Source organism: Petaurus breviceps, unplaced genomic scaffold, assembly GCF_028583685.1.
Source record: "Petaurus breviceps papuanus isolate PSGF00001 unplaced genomic scaffold, PetGlider_PUasm1.0 186, whole genome shotgun sequence".
Classification (NCBI taxonomy): Eukaryota; Metazoa; Chordata; class Mammalia; order Diprotodontia; family Petauridae; genus Petaurus; species Petaurus breviceps.
The window spans coordinates 25,389,914-25,410,529 of record NW_027185798.1 but is presented as its reverse complement, the minus strand read 5'-3'; the positions used below and the strand labels follow the sequence as shown (position 1 = coordinate 25,410,529).

The 20,616-nt window shown below is 41.4% G+C and overlaps 1 protein-coding gene across 3 annotated transcripts in view; it reads left to right on the top strand.

Annotated features, from left to right (window-relative positions):
- MYO1D (myosin ID) overlaps positions 1-20,616 on the top strand; it is a 423,241-nt gene that overhangs the window by 133,793 nt on the left and 268,832 nt on the right. For all 3 annotated transcript variants that reach the window (XM_069089918.1, XM_069089920.1, XM_069089919.1), the window contains exons 3-10: positions 2,492-2,585; positions 5,247-5,412; positions 6,938-6,991; positions 10,900-10,995; positions 11,541-11,657; positions 13,444-13,647; positions 16,437-16,582; positions 16,669-16,783. In XM_069089918.1, coding sequence (XP_068946019.1) covers positions 2,492-2,585; positions 5,247-5,412; positions 6,938-6,991; positions 10,900-10,995; positions 11,541-11,657; positions 13,444-13,647; positions 16,437-16,582; positions 16,669-16,783 — 992 coding nt within the window. The remainder of the gene's footprint in view (positions 1-2,491; positions 2,586-5,246; positions 5,413-6,937; positions 6,992-10,899; positions 10,996-11,540; positions 11,658-13,443; positions 13,648-16,436; positions 16,583-16,668; positions 16,784-20,616) is intronic.

The window sequence follows — 20,616 nt, the reverse complement described above, 5'->3', positions numbered from 1 at the left end:
TTCCCCAGGACCCAACATCTCAAGCTCTAAGCCATAGACAAATTTCATAACTCTGTGAACCCCTTATAAACTACCCTCTTCCAGTTTAAGGTTTTGATGTGAGCAGTTTGATAAATCTATAATATGTCACAAATTGTGTCCAGATAAATGCCACAGGACAATCTGTCTAGCTCCTAGAGCATACTTGTGTATTGCAAGTATTTAAAAATGACTGTCCCAATAAAACCTGGAAGACTTGACTACTTTAATGGGATTCACCCATCATGTCATTCCTCTCCTGTTCTCTTTCTTCCTCTCTTCTTCTAACCCTTGACCTTCTACCTTCCACTTATCAACAAGCAAAAAAATAATAAAAATATATGTGATGAGGGGAATCAAGAGGATGAGGTATACAAGGATGCATTTTTCAAAACTAAGATCTTCCCCAGCCTCCCTAATAGTTTACTGATGTCTTCTTAGTCCTCCTGCCTTCATTGTGTTCAAGGCTTCCTTACCTTTATATTCATGTCCATGTATAAGAAACCCTTCTTATTCTAGGATTTGCCATTCAAAATTTCCAATAATTATAGCAATGTAGTTAACTCCCTTTTTTATGAGTGAGGAATATGTTTCCCTGTATCAGGGAGACAAGCTAAAACTGGAAGTTATTGGCCTTCCCGCTGTAAGAAGTGGAGACACACTGGTTAGCAATGTATAAACATATGCCCATAAGGCTACCTTGACAAAACAGTATTTTGCAATAATATCATCCATGTAATATAGCCTTGGTATATAGGAAGGACCAGCACCTCTGATGTGAGGGCTTGCCGATCCCTTTTCAGGATGCCTTTGGTGTCCACCTTTCACCCAACTCTTACCTGTGGCTCCAAGATGTTGTAGTACAGCTGCCACACCCTGCTAAAAACATTTAGGCAGATGGGATAAATCACATTAAGGCTAACCAACAATCCTCAAACCTCTTGCTGACTTAAGGAGATGTCTACTCCAAGCATCTGAAGACTTCCCCTGGTAGAATGGTCAGAGGAGAAAAGTTTGTTCCAGTGGTCATGAAAGTGGTTAAAACAGACTCTGGGGAGTGCTTAGAGCTTGGTCATCCACCAAAGATGCCAAGGCCATCCATTGAATCCTGGGTCATCACCAATCATCTTGATTTTTGTCCTGCCACTGGAAGAGGGAGGCTGATGACTTTGCGTAACTCTGCCTTACTTAAATCGAATTCATGCACAAGTCAAGACTTGTGATGTCATTGATCCTCTTCACAAATGAAGGATGAACAACAATATTATAACCAACTCCTTGCATAAAGTTACAATATCCCAGCATGATATTGTTTAACTGGTTGCTGTTTTATAATATGGGTCTTACAATTTGCTTCCCATCACATCATTTTATCTGACAATATGTTTTTATCTATAGTTACCATCATCAAACAGGGAATGCCTCTACTCTGAAATTAGATGGTGTTAAAAAGGGAGGTTACCATTTACTGGAGGTTTTGTTCACAGATGTAATTGAAGAATTGAAAAATATATATATTGAAAAGGGGAGCTTGGAGTAAAAAGTAGGGAACTGTAGCATTTTGTACTGGGAACAATTGGTACTTTGTGTACAGCATAATACTCTGGGATTTCTGTATTCATAGGATACCTAGACCAAATCTTCTACAAACTGAAAGTCGCCGTTAGTAGTAATAACACTACATATCGATGGAGCATTTCATGCTTTTAAAAGTAGTTTCACATCTGTTATCTCATTTGGTTGTCATGACAACCATGGAAAGAAGGTAGGGCAGTTATTATTATCCTGATTTTACAGATGAGGAAACTGAAGCTTAGAAAGAATGTGTCATTTCCCCCAAGGTCAAGCAAACAGCTTGGTAAGGTCAGCGTGCCCAGATGAGAACCCACGTCTTCTGATTCCTAATTCAGTATTTTTTTGTATTACACACTCCTACTTGTAACTCCCTAATATTCCCAGTCTTTTTTTACTGAAGCCACTGAATGTCATTCTTCCCCTCTGTTGTCTAAAAGAATCATACTTTCTCCTTTTTTTTTTTAATACCCAGGGTCTTTAAAATTCTATTGCAGGTCAGTGATCTTAACAATGAACAGCTTTTCAATCTTTAAAATGTTTCCATTCCACCTGATTAGCAGTCAGTCTTGAGAGTTATTCATCTTTCAAACTAAGAAGTTTATTTCAGACCTTTTATTTCTTGAATCAAAAAACAAAAAAAACCTTAGAAACCTTAATCTTGTGTTATTTTTTCCTTTTGCAATGACTCATTCTTTCTAAAACTATAGGAAATTAAATATCATATCAAAGGGATAAAATATTTCAAAGACTGCCTGAGTATAATTGAGAAGGGAAGTCATTTTAAGTGATCAGTGATGATGTTAGATGATGTGGTTTTTTAAAAATATATTATTTTAGTTACTGCTTTGAGCATGAATGATTATGTACTATATAATTCATGTTTATGGGTTTATTTTAGGTGAAAGTGGTGCTGGGAAAACTGAAGCCAGTAAATATATAATGCAGTATATTGCTGCCATTACCAACCCCAGCCAGAGAGCAGAGGTGGAAAGGTAAGGGTATATTTTGCATATTACCATCAAGTACCCCGGACTTTTACTTTCCAAGGAGTGATGTGCCTACGTTTTTTGCCTGAGCTTACATCTTCAAATTCTGTTCAGTCATTCAATAAATATCTGTTGACAACCAAGCCACTTTAGTCTTATGGGGTAGTGTCTCCTATTACTGTGTTTCAAATACTTAGCTATTTCTATAAGTAAAGAGGCAGCTGCAGTATTTGGAAAGCTCTGGCTTTGGAGCTTAAGTCTCAGATTCAAATCTTCCGTCTGTTATTTAACTCTGGGTTCTGAATCTGGTTGCCAAACCTATCTATGCTTCTGTTTCCTCATCTGCCAAGTGGGAATAATGATAGCTGCTCCTGCTATCTGCACTAAACTGATATCCTATTTGTAGAACGCTTTGCTAACCTTCAAGTGCTACATAAATGGTAACTATTTTTGCTACAAAGTACGTCCCAGGGCACAGTGAAGTTCAGATGGATGGAAAGCATTTTGTATCCCAGACAATGCTCTATAAAGTATCAACTCTTGCTAGTAAGCACTTCACAGAAAAGTTTATTTGAAACGAATGGAGGTTTTAAGCTTCTAGAATGTAAGTGCTAGCTCACAAAAACTCTTCTGTACCCAGCCTTGATGAGGAAACTTTTGGTACCTTCCCTACCACCATTAATTCAGCATTCACAGAGCCATTTTTCTCTTAGACACTGATTGATTTTTGCATGCAGACATATAAATCCTAACCCAATTAGGATGACCATCTGTGATCATGGGTTAAAGCAAGGCTGAGAAGTCCCAGTGAGGTCTGACTAGAGCGCAGCCCAAGATTTTTGCCCTATTCACATCACGTAAGCATAAAAGACCAAGTACCTTATTAAAAAAGGACATGGTGACTGTTGTCCTGCCAACACATGATGTATGACTATAAAGTTATGTGACAACATCAATATTTAAAGTCTGTAATTTTATTGGCTACTCCTGGAATAGGTGTACCCCCTCTGCACCTTACTAAGTGGTCTTCATGCATGTCCAAGGTTAAAAAAGAAAAAAAGGCATCACCGAGTGGCCAGAATTGTGGGGGAACAGGAACTGCATTTGTGATTTCATTGGTTAAAAGGAACTGCCAAGTGAGGAAAGCCAACCTTTCAATGCAGGTCAATATCTTCCCTGTCTTAGAGTGTTGCTTAGAGCAGCACATCTTACACTGTGGGTTCCGACCCCATATGGGGTTGCAAAACATTTGGCAATAGTAAACGGTTTCTGGAAGCACGATGACCAAAAATTAATTAAAAATCAAATGCATAATGAATCCAATGTGTTTCTAGCAGCTCTTGCCAATGTTGCTTTTTGCAACTTCATTGCAGTCTTGGTTCTGAACACAAAGCACACTCACTTTGCAATGTGTGTGCCCTCAGGCCACGCATTGCCAAGGAAGGCTACCAAAATGTAAAAAGGAGTCATGAGTGGAAACAGCTTAAGAAGCCCTGGCCTAGAGCATTGGCATCAAACTCAGATAGAAATGAATGCTGACTTAGAAAACCACAAATGAACATTATCTATGTTGTATTTTTGTTTGTTTTGGTAAACATTTCCCAATTATGTTTTAATATGGTTGGGTCACATAATACTTCTGGCTTAGAACATTTAGAGATTAAATTACTTTCTCAAGATCTGTCAGCTGGTTTTATGTCAGAGGCAAACAAATTCTGGGCTTTCTGGTATCAGGGACCTCTATCCACTCTGCCACACTGCCAACTTGTAGTGAGTTTCTCAAAACTTAACTTGGCTAGTCCTGAGATGACAGACATACAGTTTATTTTTAGAAAGGTACTCAAAACTTTTCCTGCTTGGAAGGAGCTGATAGAGTCTGAGCTGTGTTAACATGGCCTTTGAGACCCCAGGTTCTCTTCTGTGCCTAATGGGAATCACAAGCAAAAAAACTTCATTGAAAGGAGGTCACTCTTTTTTTGGGGGGTAAATATACCAGAATGAAAATTTCCATTTGAGTGTTCCTTTCCAACTAGCCATCTTGGGAAGCTATAGACATTCCTTCATGCTGCTAATACTCAGAATGTTTTCAGAATTTCCCTTTTGGAATTGACTCTAGAGACTTTGGTACATTCTTTTGAATATCCCCGACAGTAGCAAATTTTTGCCCTTTGAGGAAGGATTTTATTTGGGGGATTAAAATTAACACAAAGTTGGGAGTCAGCACATTTAATTAGCACCAGATACACACACACACACACGCACATATTTTGGTATGAGTGGTGCTGGATCACTTCTTTGCTAGGCTGTTATGCTAAATATATCCTTTTAAGGCAATGAGGTAGCTCAGTGGATAGAATGCCAGCCCAGGAATCAGGAAGATTCGTCTGTCCGAGTTCAACTCTGGCCTCAGACACTTAATAGCTATGTGACCCTGGACAAGTCATTTAACCTAGTTTGCCTCAGTTTCCTCATTTGTGAAATTAACTGGAGAAGGAAATGACAAACCATGCTGGTATTTTTGCCAACAAAACCCCAAATGGGGTCACAAAGAGTCAGACACGACTGAAATGTCTGAACAACATCCTTTTAAGAAGCAGAGTGTCTAGATTTATTTACAAATGCATTTCTGATCTTGTTTCTATGTCCTTTCACTCCTCTGTGCTAAAGGGTGAAGAATATGTTGTTGAAATCCAACTGTGTATTGGAGGCCTTTGGAAATGCCAAAACCAACCGTAATGACAACTCCAGTAGGTTTGGAAAGTATATGGATATCAACTTTGATTTCAAAGGGGATCCCATAGGAGGACACATAAATAATTACTTACTAGAGAAGGTAAAATGTGCCTAATTTCCAACAGCACTGTTATATCAAATTCATGCTTAATTTCCATTAATGTCATTTTCCCAACAATTACTGCTTAAAAGTAGCTTCTTATCCTACCTTCTTTTCCTCCCTTTCCTTTTCTCTACTTAAGGCTTTCCTTCTTGGCAGAAGACTTTTTTCCTTTTCTGTATTTTTTAAATCAACTTTTTGTTGTGTACTATCAATTTTGAAGATGCCGTATGTTATAGAGATAAAATTTCTCTTTTCCACTTCTTCTTCATGCTTTCAGACTTGTGGCCTGCATTTTGGGTAAGGTGCAAGTGATCACATGGAGAGGTTATTTGCAGTAATGTTGTGATCTTTCTAATGATTGCAAACCATTTCCCATGTTTTTATTTAATTCTTTTGGAATTATTTTATCTTCTTTGCCTGCTCTCCATTTACTCACTGTTGTTTGCTATAAACTTGTTGAAAACAAAATCCTAGTCCTGACATTCACTGTTCTGTATTTAGTAAAAACTGAGAATGTGTTTCGTCCTGTGCCATCCATGTAACTGTAAGGCCAGATTTGCAAAAGAGTGGGAAGCCTCCTTTGGGGGAAATTGTCAGTCACAATAGCTAAATCGGTTTTGATTGCCAGGAAAAAAAGATAACATAGAGCCTGAAAATCATATACTCTAATGCTCTGATTTTATAGATCAAATAACACTTTATAGACCTATCTCACTGCGTTGAATTATGTTCTGAAAGTAACAAGGAGTAGGTGCTGGCTAGCATTGCTGATGTCTTCTTTCAGATTGAGGTGGAAAATGATCCCCCAGCACATTCCCTTAGAACGTTCCTGCTTCTCTCCATAGTGGCATAATCGCCATTTTGTCTAGATTGAATCTCTGCCAGATGGGGCACAGCTGCATTATCAGAATCCCTTGAGAAGGACATAAAAGGCTGAGTATCATCACTGTAATTTTCAAAGGGTTTTCTAGGTTCTCCTTTATATATACATTAAAAATAGAAAATCCTTCTGAAGATGCAATCACCTAAAGCCATATTCTGGCCATTATTTCTTTAGAATATGCTTTTTTCATTTTGATTCACTGTGATCATTTGTTGATAATGGCTGGATTCTAGGCCAGTGACTTCAGTTTCTTGAAATAACAGGGTGTGGGGATGGGCAATGTGGTGTTCTTACCTTTTGGCTGTGCCTTTCCCTTGACTTTTAAGGAAAAAATCTCTTATCCCGTTCTTATCCCATTTCGTAAGGCACTCTTAAGACTTTGGGTTAGGAACACAGTAGGTTTGTACCCCCTAAAGTTTAGGGTCCCCTGCCTTAAGGATTGAGAAATAGATCAAACTACTACTTATCCTTAGGAAGGATGAAATCCCAAATGGGTATTACACCAAGAAAGCCTTGTGGGGATTTGGCACTAATATAGATAGGATTCTCAACAATTTTTTTAATCCCCTGCACGCCTAGAGGTTGACACTCAGAAAATAACCATTTTAACGTTTCTGAGAATGTGTGTGTTTTCCTTAGTCACGCGTGATTGTTCAGCAGCCGGGAGAAAGAAGCTTTCATTCCTTCTACCAGGTTAGTTTTTCCTTGTTGAACAAATAGGTAATTGTTTATTTTGTTATGCAAGAAAAAATATGGTCTTTTCTGCTTCCTCAGGGCCAGGGAGGGTTTTTATTAGGTAATCTTGAGAGTATTTAACCGGAGGCATTGCCTCACTTGAATGAACATACTGTATCTCTTTGCCATGGGAGTGCAACCAATGAAATTTAAAGATACTAAGGGTAAAACCAGTGATTTCCATTATAATACAAAATAAAGGGCTTACAGATTCTGTGTTTCCTGGAAACTCGAGCATTTTATTATTAGAGAATTTATAAATCATAAATTTAGCATATTAAATTTGCAGTTCATCAAGTGGCTTTCGAAGCTGCTCTTAGAAAGGTAGCAGTCACTGTAATTGAAGCATCTAGAAGTGGCAATTAAATTAGTAAAACCTGAGTACTTCTATAGATGGTTTTTTTGTTTGTTTGTTTGTTTGTTTGCCTTTTGGAGGGCAATTGGGGTTAAGTAACTTGCCCAAGGTTACACGGCTAGTATTTTTGTGTGGGTGTTAAGTGTCTGAGGCCTGAACTGAACTCCGGTCCTCCCCGACTCCAGGCCGGCACTTTACTCACAGCACCACTTAGCCCCCTCTATAGATGTTTAAATGTATATGACCTTTCTATGTATAATCTCAACTCCTTTCTTTAAATAAAAACACCATTATGTACATCTTATCATTTTTTTAAGTATCTACTATGTGCAGTTACTATGTGCCAGGCCCTGTGCTAATTAGGCACTTTACACTTATTATCTCATTTGTCCCTCACAATAATCCTGGGAGGTAGGTGCTTTTATCATCCCCATTTTCCAGATTTGGAAACTGAGGCAGACAGAGGTTAAATGACTTGACCAGGGTCACACAATGGAATGTCTGAGTTCAAACTTGAACTCAGGTCTCCCTGACTGCAGGCCCTAGGCCTCTATCCACTGTGCCATCTGCCAGCCCCAATAACAGTAGCAACAATAGCTGATAGTTATGCAGTCCTTAGATCCATTTGATTGAGAGGGACTTTTTGTACTTCATTTGGTGGTCACTACAGCCCTCTGTGGTAGGTACAGTAGATGGTATGGAGGGGCACCACTGCCTCTTCGTATCCCCCACTCATAGACATAGACATATATATGCATATATGTGTGTGTATGTATGCCTATGTGCATATATGTGTATATCTGTGTGTGTAATGAGAGAGAGATCCTTTTAAAGCAGGGCTGCCTCCATAGAGGCAAGTGACAGCCTGTAATGATGCATTATACAATATTTGGAATGACTTAAAAAAATGTATAACCAAGTCAAGTCATCAGTCATTTATTAAGCACTTTCTATGTGCCAGGCAGGTGCTAAGTGCTGCAAATACAAATACAAACAAAAAGACAGGCCCTGCCCTCAAAGAGCTTATGTTCTAATAGGGAATTCACCACATAAAAGGGAGCTGAAAAGTGTGAGATGGGACGGGAGAGATGAAGGTGCTTGACCTAAAAGTTTGATGGAGAAGATCTGAAGAGGAATAAAGAGGCAGCTGGCCATGGTGTCTTCCTCCTGATGGAGTTACCGGGAGGAACCTGCCAATCCAAGAGCAGCAATGGGGGAATGCTGCCAGAATGTGAAGTTCAGGAGTAGAGCGAGCTTCCGGGGTGTCGTGATAGAGAAAGTCTGCAAGCTTTCAATCAGACACCTGAAAATATGTGAGAGAGCTTTGGAGCCATCTGCCTCCAATAGACTTTGACTGCTTGTCACCTTCCTTCTTCTGGGTTTAAAATCCTGAGTCAAATCCACATGGACCCGCTCAGCCCTGCCCATGCCAATCTCATCTGTTTTGGGGACAGTAATTATGTAACAGTCGGACAAAAACCCACCACCACGTTCTATTTAGAAGCATTTGTGGTGGACAGTGGAGGTGATTTGAGGCAGGCAGGTGACACAGGGGATAAAACCCTAGACTTGGAGTCAGGAAGATGAGAGCAAATCCAGCCTTTGACATTTACTAGCTGTGTGACCCTTCACTTCCCTGAGTCTCAGTTTTCTCACCTGTAAAATCAGCATCCACATCACAGGGTTGTTATGAGAATCAAATAAGATAAGGTGTGTAAACTGCTCTGCAAGCCTTAAAGTGCTCTGTGAATGCTAGCTACTGTCCCCATTTTACAGATGAAGAAACAGGTCCCCAGAGATCCCATGACTTGCCCATTGTTGTACAACTGATGTAGTATCAGAACTGAGATTTCAACGTGGGATACAGCTGACTCCAAGTCTCATGCTCTCTTTCTGTTAAACGCCATGGTCTCTCGGCATCCCTCGAACAGCCATCCCTAAGACATCTCAGTGGGCATATAGAGAGGTGCTTATTAGGTGCCAACGATAATATGCAAAATTTTGTTTTGAAGACTTCCAGGCTGCATCTGCTTTGTACATTTTGAGTTATCCATCTTGCATTTGGGCTTTTGTTGAACGTTCCCTTTGTTTTCAATTTCTTTGTTTTGGGTTGGGTTTTTTGTTATGGTTTTAAACTAATATACCTGACCTTCTCATGCAGGGTGCCCTATCTTTCCTTGGTGTTTGTTATAAATGACTCAGGTGAAGACTGCTTAACTTGGCACATAAGCTCTTGACCATGTAAAATGGTGGAGTTAGGAGGGGGATGTTCTTTCTTTTCAGTCTTGTTGAATATGTGACATGGCCTTCCGATGCCTTTATTTCTACGGCAAGTGAAAGAAGGCCTTAAAATCCCAAACACCTGCCACCTGGAATACTACAGAGGACCAGATCTGTTTCCAAAGAGCAGCATTAGAAGTGAGACACTTTTACTGTGCTCTTGAAGGCACATGACCTGACACTTTTTAAAGTTATTCTCACCAGGGTTGTATCATTTTCTCCATAATGGAAAGCAATGAAGCCATTTGTCTCTGGGGGGATGGGGGAAATTTCATATTTTAAAAGCAGGAAGAATGAAGGAATGAAGGAAAAACATTAATTGCCCTTTTTAGGCCAGGAACTAGCTTAGGCTCCAAGGATATAAATAAAAAAGTGAGACAGTACCTGTCCTCAAGATGTTTCTGTACCAGAATGAGAGAAATCATACACAAGAGAGTGAGTGATGGTCAGGGATGGTGAGTGGAGTCATAAGAGAGTCAACTGATGCCATAAGAGAGTCGGCTGATTGTCATGCCCTTTCCTGTAGCAGTCCTGGCAGTGGTAGAACCTGTTTGAATGGGAGCCCCTTGAGGTCAAGGATCATATTTTTTCTTTTTTTTTTCATCCTCAGCACTTAGCATGGTGCCTGGCCCATAATAAGTGCTTAATAAATGTTTGTTGGCTGACTGACTGATTAGATTTCTTTCTCAGAGCAAAGGTAGAAAGTGGGGATGAGAGGCAACAAGGGAGTGTTAGAGACATGACCACCAGATTCTTGACAAGATGGCCTGGGTGAATGGTTAGATGAGATGTCTAAAGCAGCTAGACATAGTGGGTTGGCCGAGTTTGGATTCACCCACTCACTAGTCGACAGGTCAGCCCCAGTATAGGGTCCCCAAAGTGAAAACTTTAATTCGCCAAGGGAGGAGCTCATGATCCATAGAGGCCTGATCTATAAGGGGCTGTACCACATGGGGAGGAGGGGGTTGGCAGAAGGACAAATCACTGGAGGGATGTGAACCGTGGTCTGGGGCCAGCCAAGTAGAGAGACTTAGGTGGTTTCAGACTCACCAGTCAAGGCAGCTCTGCCCCAGAGCAGAGATATAAAGCTGCCTGTATATCTGGAATCATATAATCAAATATCAAGCCCAGGAAATGACCAAAAGTAAAAACAGCACCAAACCTCTGTGACCTGCTTATTTCCAGTTTCATTTTAGCTTTTGATATTCATTCACATTTCAATCTTTGCCAGTTGCTTCAAGGGAGTTCTGAGCAGTTGCTGCGTTCTCTACATCTCCAGAAGGGTCTCTCATCATACAACTACATCCGTGGAGGAGCTCAGCTTAAGGTGAGGTTTTACTGATTAGAAGAGAAACTGAGTCAGACGGGCCCCTCTTTGGTCCAGCCCACAGACTTCAGGCAGATGAATGTTCAAACCACCCCAGAAAGATGGTTAAAACCTCCATGGAGAGAGATCCTGTAACTTTTTTCTTAGTCTATTATAGCATTTGATCACTAAGTCAATCAGTGAGTTCTTTCTTTGCCTACCTGAAACATCTCTTACATTAAGCACACATCCTCTTCTGTTTTATAAAGACAATGGAGACAACTGCTCTGTTCCACATTGTTTTTTTTAAAAACCTGCAGTTAAGCCATCCTGTAGCCTTCTTTCAATTCAATTCATTCCTTTTCTTCTCTTACATTATCTGATTTTCTCAGGGCTCTCTGCTGTGTAATCATGTCATTTTGATCGAGGTAGACACCTGCACCTCCTATCATTTACCTCATGGGGTTAAGACATGGGGGGAATTTTGGATTCAGGTTCCCATCCAGGGTGTTTGGATCCTTGAATTACAGAAATGGCTGACTTGTACCTTGGATTTTTCTTCTTAGTCTTCCATCAATGATGCTGCAGATTTCAAAGGCGTAGCAGACGCCATGAAAGTGATTGGCTTCAAACCAGAGGAGATTCAGACTGTTTATAAAATCCTGGCTGCTATTCTACATTTGGTGAGTAGGACACTTCCTCCAACATGTCCCTGCAGTGGGCTGTGTCAGGAGGTCTTGGCTCTATTGGGTGGCTCTCTAAAGTAATTGGATTTTCAAAAACAGACTTTCTCAGATTTCTGAAGAAACAGGAGTGACTGTTGTCTCCTCCACAGCCATGTTGTTTCCATTAAAATTTTTACAATGAAATTAATGCTATAACTTTGTCTTTACCCCAACTCTGGGGATTAGAAGCCGTGATTTTTGCCTTTTTAAAAATTTGGTGATTTCCAGCTGAAATTCACATAACTTTATACTCTAATAATTCCGAGGAAAATGAGAATGAGAAGGATGTCACTTTAAAAAAAAAACTCTCAGCCACCAAAAACTGGAATAGATTAAGAATTCTGTTTAGGTTCCATCTCTTTCCTCATGACTGTGGGCAGTTCTTTTCTGATAACACATAAAATTATGAATGTTTTATTCCTCACAGTGTTGCTGTGTAACGACAAGTCCCCATACTTTGTCTTTATTATTCATTTTCTAAATGCAAAGCATAATCTTATTTGGAACAAAGCCTTTGAATATAGTCAGATGCTTCCAAAGTTGTACGTCTCTTTCCCTTTGTATGTAGCTCCTTGTTAAGGTGCTATGTGGTTATTGGCATTGGTAACAGCTTTTATTCTGTCGTACATCTTTAGTTGATCAAAGAGTTTGATCACACATAATGTTGCATGTAAATGAGGAGCCTCATTAGGCGTCAGTCCTCTTCTGCCTTTCTCCAAGCCCCCCAGCTCCCTCCTATCCCTAGTGCAAGAGCGTTGCATCTCTGCTTTCACCATTTCCAATTCTCTCTTACCTGCCCATCACTGGTTGGTTTGTTCTCAATGCTTGATTCTTTCTGCCATCTAGTGGTCAGACTGAAGACTACAATGTGATGACAAGAAAGGAAAGTAGGGTAGTTGTTTCATCCTATCTGACTCTTCGTGGCCCCATGGATCATAGCAGGCCAGCGCTGTCCATAGGCTTTTCTTGGCATCAATACTGGAGTGGTTTGCCATTTCCTTCTCCAGTGGATTAAATCAAATAGAGGTTAAATGACTTGCCCAGGGTTAAACAGCTAGTGTCTGAGGCCATATTTGAACTCCTAATGGTCACCTAGTGGCTCAGTGGACCTAGAGTCAGGAAAACCTGAATTCAAATAGGGTAGTGGAACATATTTTGGTATTTAAGGGATGTCCTATATCTAGACAAGGCAGCTAGGTGGCACCACAGTGCATAGAGTGCTGGGCATGGAGTGAGGAAGACTCATCTTCCTGAATTCAAATGTTGTCTCAGACACTTAGTAGTTGTGTGATCCTAGGCAAATCACTTAACCCTGTTTACCTCAGTTTCCTTATCTGTAAAATGAGCTGGAGAAGAAAATGGCAAAGCCCTCTTGTATCTTTGCCAAGAAAACCCTGAATGGGGTCACAAAAAGTCAGACGTGATTGCAAAACAACGAGCAGAAGTATCTGGACAAGCAGATACCATAAGAAAATTGACTTAGAGGGGCGGCCAGGTAGCACAGCGAGTAAGAGCACCAGCTCCAGTGTCGGGATGACCTGGGGATCAAGTCTGGGCTCAGATACTCAGCACCACACCCAGAAATAACTGGCCATGTAACCTTGAGCAAGTTACTTAACCCCTATTGCTTTAAAAAAAAAAAAAAAAGAAAATTGACTTAGCTTGAAATTTAGAATGACGAATTGATTCCCAAAACAATGCCAGTTGTCTCTTTTAAGGTATTGTACATACTGTTCTTCCCTAGGGGAATTTAAAATTTGAAATGGATGGTGATGTAACTCTGATTGAAAATGGCAAAGTGGTCTCCATCCTCGCAGAATTGCTCTCCACTAAGCCCGATTTAGTCGAGAAAACCCTGCTCTACCGGACAGTGGCGACAGGACGCGATATCATCGACAAGCAGCACACTGAAGAGGAAGCCAACTATGGCCGAGATGCCTTTGCCAAGGTAATTCCAGTTGTCTTCCTGTGGACCTCATTCGTGCTAGCTTTAGTTACGTACCATCACTGAGTTATTCTCTGAAAGTCTTCAGCTATCCTGGAGATCGTGCTGATGCTTTTCTGGCTCCCTTGTGTTGGGAAAATTCCATTACAGTAATAAAGATTCCGTGTACATCCACCATTTTTGTGTAACAGCAGATGCTCTTATCGTAACAATGCTTTGCCAATATGATGAGAATTTATTCTCCACTCTGAGCAATTGAGCAAATCAATTGCTTTCTCCAGCTCTGTAACATTGCTTCTTTGTAAAAGAAGTATTTGCTTATGCATTGAGACTATAGGAAGGGAGAGGAGAGCCAAACCCCAAATCAACAATTACCCTTTAGATCCCATTACTCCTCCCTACTTTAAATATATGTCGTTCCCTACCAAAAGCAACATACCACTTAAAGAAAAGAAAAAGAAACCCACAATGTAGTGCCTAGAAAGGTTCAGGAACTTGAAAGGAAGAAGGCATATTATCATATTTCCCCTTTCCCTTACTTCAAGAACTCCATTAAATTTCTTAAATTAAGATTCCATTTCTCTGGATTGAGAATGTAATTGTAACCATCCATTCATTTAAGAAACATTTTTATGGCCCTACTGTGTGCAGAACACTGTTCTTAATAGTGAGGAGATACAAAGTATAGCCAAAACACACTCCCTGCTATCCCACAGCCTGGCTGACAACTTAGAAAAATTCAAAATGCACAAATAGTAGGTGACAAATTCATAGCTAAGGACTCAACAGAAATTCTGCGAGGATATTTTTAAATTTTTTACTCCCTGTGGAATTTGTTTAAATAGAACTTCACTTGCACTACTTAATTTCATAAGAAAAATCTCATTGATTGATGTTATACTTGACTTTATATCCCATAAGGCATCTGAGAAAGGATGCAATTTGAGTTTGGAGAACTAGCCGCTGTGTTATCTGATTCAGCACTTAGCACAGCTTTTCCTAGATGATTGTGAACCTTAGTGGTCACAAGCCCAACACCTCATTTCATAAATAAGGAAAGTAAGGAGCAGAAAGATGAAGTGATTTGCCAAGGGCCACATGGCAAGCACATGTCAGAAGTGAGACTTGAACCCTAGGATGCACTGGCACAGGTCATCTGTATGTGTGTGGATGGGTGGTGCAGTAGATAGGGCACCCAGCCCTAGAATCAGGAGGACCTGAGTTCAAATGTGACTCTGGGCAGGTCTCTTAACCATGTTTGCCTCAGTTTCCTCATCTATAAAATAAGCTGGAGAAGGAAAGGGCAAGCCACTCCAGTATCTCTGCCAAGAAAACCCCAAATGGCATCATGGAGAGTCTGAAACAACTGAAAATGTTAAGGTTTAAGGTTTAGATTAGGAGTGCTCAAGACCCCAAAATGTCAACATGCCAGGTCCTGCTGAATTAATTCGACTCAATTCTTCTCTCAGCCAAAGTAAAGCAAAGTTTATTAAAGATTTGCCCTAATGGATAGACTCTTAAGGAGCCTAAGTATTTGTGATGCTTGTATTGACAAGCGGGCCAGAATAATCTGACACAGTGAGTCTGCCCTAGATTAAATTCTCAGCCCCTTCATGGAAGCAAGATGCATCTTATATACAGAAAGGTTGTGGGAAGGATCTAGGGGTGGTCTAGAGGAGGAGTTTGGGGAGGGTCTTGAGAAGGAATCAAATGAGGTCAGACTCCAATGATGAGAGATTAAAGGTGGGAAATAGCTGAACACTACCTGGAGATGACAGACGATGGAGGGCTAGGATAATTTAAGGGTAACAGATTTGGGTATAGATATTTTTAAAGGATCAAGGGTAGGAAGTAGCTGGACCATGGAGGACTAGGCTAGTAAGAGTAAGAGATTTGGGCCTAGCTATAATGAAAGGCTTATGCCTCATCCAGTGGGAAGATTCTATCAGAGTTCAAGAGGTTTGCCAGAGCCTGTACCCCCATCAAAATGACTAAAATATGATCAAGCATTTATTCATTAAATGACTGCTCTGTGCTAGGCAATGTGCTAAACACTGTGACTACAAAGAAAGGCAAAAAACACATTTCCTGCCTTAGAGGAGTTTCTAATAGGAGAGACAACATGGCAAGCAATTCTATAATATAGGTTTATACATTGTCCATGGGAAGTCCTCTCAGAGGGCACACATTCCATGCAAGAGGGCCACAAAGCATCACCTGTCACTTGAAATAAACAGCATGGCAAGGACCTGAAACAATTCCAAAGGACTCATGATGGAAAATGCCATCCACATCCAGAGAAAGAACTGTGGAGTGGGAAGGCAGAGCGAAGCAGACCATTTTCTGTTTTGTTTTGTTTTGTTTGGGGGTTTTCCTTTCTCATGGCTCCTCCCATTCATTCTGATTCTTTTATGCAGCACGACTAATGTGAAACTATGTTTAATAGGAATGTATATGTAGAGCTTATATAAGATTGCATGCTGCCTTGGGGAGGGAAGAGGAAAGAGAGGGGGAGAAAATTAAAAACTTATAGAAGTGAATGGTGAAAATTAAAAATAAATAAATTAACTTAAAAAAGAGGAAATAAATAGCATGGAGAATGTGGAGAGAAGAAAATTGTGAGAAGGCAGGAAAGGTGAGCAGGGGCCAAGCTGTGAAGGGTTTGAAAAGCCGTGCTTGCTTGTTTATGCACAAGCACACACTGAGCTGCAAGGGACTTGTGGCTGGGCTTTAGTTTTGCCACTTGTGATTCAAGAAGCAGGCAAGAAGTGACCGATTTCTTTTCCCGCCAGGCGATCTACGAACGTCTTTTCTGCTGGATCGTCACCCGCCTCAATGATGTGATCGAGGTGAAGAACTACGACACCATCATCCATGGGAAGAACACAGTCATCGGGGTCTTGGACATCTATGGCTTTGAGATCTTTGACAACAACAGGCGAGTCGAGGGAGGAGGCTTCAGGTTGGGGCTCGGGGGCGGGGGCTCCGGGCCGCCAAAGGTAACTTGTGGCTTCCCTCCTGCAGCTTTGAGCAGTTCTGCATCAATTACTGCAACGAGAAGCTGCAGCAGCTCTTCATTCAGCTGGTTTTGAAGCAGGAGCAGGAGGAGTACCAGCGGGAAGGGATTCCCTGGAAGCACGTGAGTGAGCAGGGCAGAGAGGGCTCCCTGGAGGAGGCGGGCATCTGGGCACTCCCATGCAAGGAGCAGTCAGAGCCCTGCCAGAGATGAGCGTCCAAATGCATTTGCAGAGGGTAGCAAGGCTGTCCCTGCTTCCCACTGCTTCATGGGGTTCAGTGTCCCATTCTGAGACTTGTAGCCATGGGCCTGAACACATAAGTTTGCACTTTGAATGGCCCCCAGCTATGGTATCTAAACACAGGTTTTTGTCATGCTAATTAGAATGGGATTCTATGCTGTCAGTATTATTAAAGAACTATTAGACGTAAATAAACATACAGACGGCCATCCATGGTGTCCCCAAAGTCTTAGTGCAGTTCTGAGCTTCAGTTTGGGCTCAGACATTCTGAGATGTAAGGAGCCTGGCATTTCTATAGAGGACAAAGAGAGAAGACACCAAATTGAGCCCAGATCAATAGGTTTGCTGTATTTCCTCATCCTGAACAGTTAGCAGTAAGCTCTGGTGAGTCTGTTCCAGCTAACTCTAGAAAACCCCTGAAGGGAGTGTCTGGGGGTGGCTGGTAGTTTCCCTGTCACTGGGGTAATCTCTGCAAGGAAAGATTGGATAATCCCTTTGGACATATCACAGGATTCCTAGGCAGGATCAGGATGGACTTGTTGGGCTGTTTGAAGCCTGGCTCTGCATTTCCAGGCGCTGTGACTGTGGCCGGTCATTTTGTCTTTGTCATGGCCTCATCTCCAGGAGGCTTGACTGGAGCCTCATCTCCAGGAGCCCGAGCTCCTGCCCCTTGGCTGAGGCTTGGGGAGAAAAGTGGGGGAAGAAAGGGGGCTGCCCGAGGAAAGAGCTGCCCTAGTTCAGAAATGAAGTTTAAGCTTAAAATTGCACTGGCTTTTTGGGATCATACACACACATACATTATATATGTTTGTATGTGTCTATATTTGTGAATATATATGTATATATATATATGTATGCACACACATACATACATACATATACACACACATACATACATAAGCTTTAACTTAAGCTTTAAATGGCACTAAGAGTTTTGGGACACCCTGTATGTGGTATAATGATGATGCTAATGATGACAATTTCATAGTGTTTTAAATTTTGCAAAGCATTTTCCAAACATTTTATCTCATTTAATCCACACAACAACCTTGGGAGGTAGGCTCTATTATTATCCTGAGGCAGACAGCAGTCAGGTGACTTGTCCAGGGTCCTACAGTCAGTATCTAAGGCCACATTTGAACTCAATGCTCCCTGACCCTGAGTCCAGCATCATAGTCACTGTCCCACTTCACAGTCTTGTGTATATTTAAGACTGGGTATCCTTGTCTTGCTCAGGCTGGAGGATGAGGGGCCATTGCTAAGGTCTGACCTCTCTCTGATTGTCTTAGGAACTTTGACCTGTTTCATTTCTGACCTGAGTCCTTCTTAAGCAAACTATTCCCTCCCATCACCCACTCCAACCTTTCCCCAAGGGCTCACCATATCAACACCAAAAAGTACAGACAACCCATTATACCTCAGAACTCCTGAGTTCAAGGCCTCAAGAGCCAGCCTCAGCCTTCCTGGCAACAGGGTTCACAAGCATGCCCCACCAGACCCAGCTTGTCAATATATTCTTTCATTATTGTAGGTTGTTGGTTCTTTTAATTTACCAGGATAATATGTAAGCAAAGCCCTTTGTATTAGTTTGGTATGAAGAATTTTGAAGATATTTTTATAGTGATAGATTAAATCCCTGGCTAGGCATTGAATAAATGTTGTTGACTAACAATCTAATGTTCTCCACACATGGTTGGCATGTTTATACCCATCAATCATAGCTTTTATATCCAATATGAACCATTCAGAGTACTATTTTTCTGTCTTTCATTGTGCAAAAAGACAGTGTAGTACAGTGGGAAGAACTCTGGGCTTAGCATTAGCCTGGAATTTCAATCCTTCCTCTGACACTTACTAGCTGTGTGCCTATGGGCAAGTCAAATAACTTTTTCTCTCCAGTTCTTTATCCATAAAGTTATGATAATGGTATAATATCCACCTCAGAAGACTGTTTTAAGGCTTCAGTGTGATCTTGCATGTGGAGCTCCCCTTTGGGGGCCACCACTACAACTCTTGGTTGGGTTCTTTGTAGATCCACAGTTTTGAGACTGTCATTCATAAGCCCCCATCAATGCACTGACTTTCAGTAGTCAGCCACAGGACACAATTAACTCAAGGCAGAGGCATTCACCAAAATGGCGTAATATGAACCATAATCACAAAAAATTCCTCCCATGACACCAGGGCATGTTTTCTCACAAGTAAACCCAGTGTCCTTAAAAGAGTGATCACTGACATAGAGATATTAAAGAACCTATGTGGCCAAGCAACCCAAAGCCTTGGCACTGTGTGACTGATCTGTATTCTGTCCTCATATGTGGAGAACCCTGGGTACAGCATTTCTGCTGGCACCTCCATTGGACTCCCTGGACATACTTTTCTCCAAAGCTCAACAAGGCTTTCAGCCTGTTCTCTGCTGGATGAGATATCCCCTACCAAGCCAGTTACTCTGCTACAAGATGCCATTTCCAATGAGGGGAGAGAATAGGCAGAAGAGAAATGCTGTCCCCTTCAACCTCACTGCTCTCTGAAAAAAGAATGACAGTAAAAGCAAATTATCTTCCCCTCAAGAGCTGGGCTCTTCCTCTCTTGATTTCTCTCTCCTTTCTGTTTGTCTTTGCTTTTTCAATGCCGTTGGGGTCATGGCTGATCCATGCTCCTGCCAGCCAGTGGCTAGCGGCCCTTTAATTCCATCCAACAGACCCAAGAACTCCTCTTTATAGCGGCCATCAAAGTCTGAAAGAGGAACACGCTTTGTCACGTGTGAATAGGCCACTCAAGGTGAGTGGGCGCCACTTGAGGTTTCACCAACCATTAATGTAACTGCTCCTGTGGCACCAGTAAACCTCACACCTCATTGTCTCTGTCGTTTTCCTCTTTCATCCTGTGATTTCTCAAGTACGTTAGAGAGGGCTCAGCTGATCAGGAGTTCAGCTTGCCCCTGCCCTGCTGCATATGTAAAGTGCTTCCTCGACTACAAAGTGCTTGATGATCATAGATTTATAGTTAGAAGGGACCTTAGAGGTCATCCCGTAAGACTTCCTCATTTTACAGATAAAATACTGAGGCCCTGAGAGAGGTGGAATGAGAGCTGCCCAGTGACCAGAGGGGAGGGACTGGGACAGGCCCCCAGGCTGCTTTCCCTCTTTGCTCCCCCTCACCATTGCTCCCCCAGGCTGCTTCCCCTCCCTGCCCCCCCTCACCTTTGCTCCCCCAGGGGAAGCACCAAGCTCTTTGTTCCCCAGGCCCACAGAGCCATTTAAAGAAGCGTCCTTTTTCACTTCCTCCCTGGACTTTCTTGCATCATCTAGTCCCTGACTCCTTGGAGTTGCCATCTAATTAGTTAAAAAAAAAAATTCTAAGATGTAAATTTTTGCAGGAGACACAATTTATGGGGCACTTGATTGGAATTTTGCCTAACTGTAAACCTACCCTTGGAAACAATCCATTGTCGGTTTAGGTGGGATGAATCTGCACTAACTTCCTTTTTTAAGCCGAGAGCCATTTTTGGTTTTAGACTCCATATCAAATTTACAAAATCCAAAGCACATACCCTTATAGCATTGCCTGTAATGAGTACCCAGCCCTTGTCTAAGGTGGAGCCAAGAAATTTCAATTTAGGCCCTCTGTAAAGTAAATAATAATCATAGATGTCTGATATTTATATAGTGCTTTGTAGTTTTAAAGAAATTCCATGACAGCCGTTATTTCACTG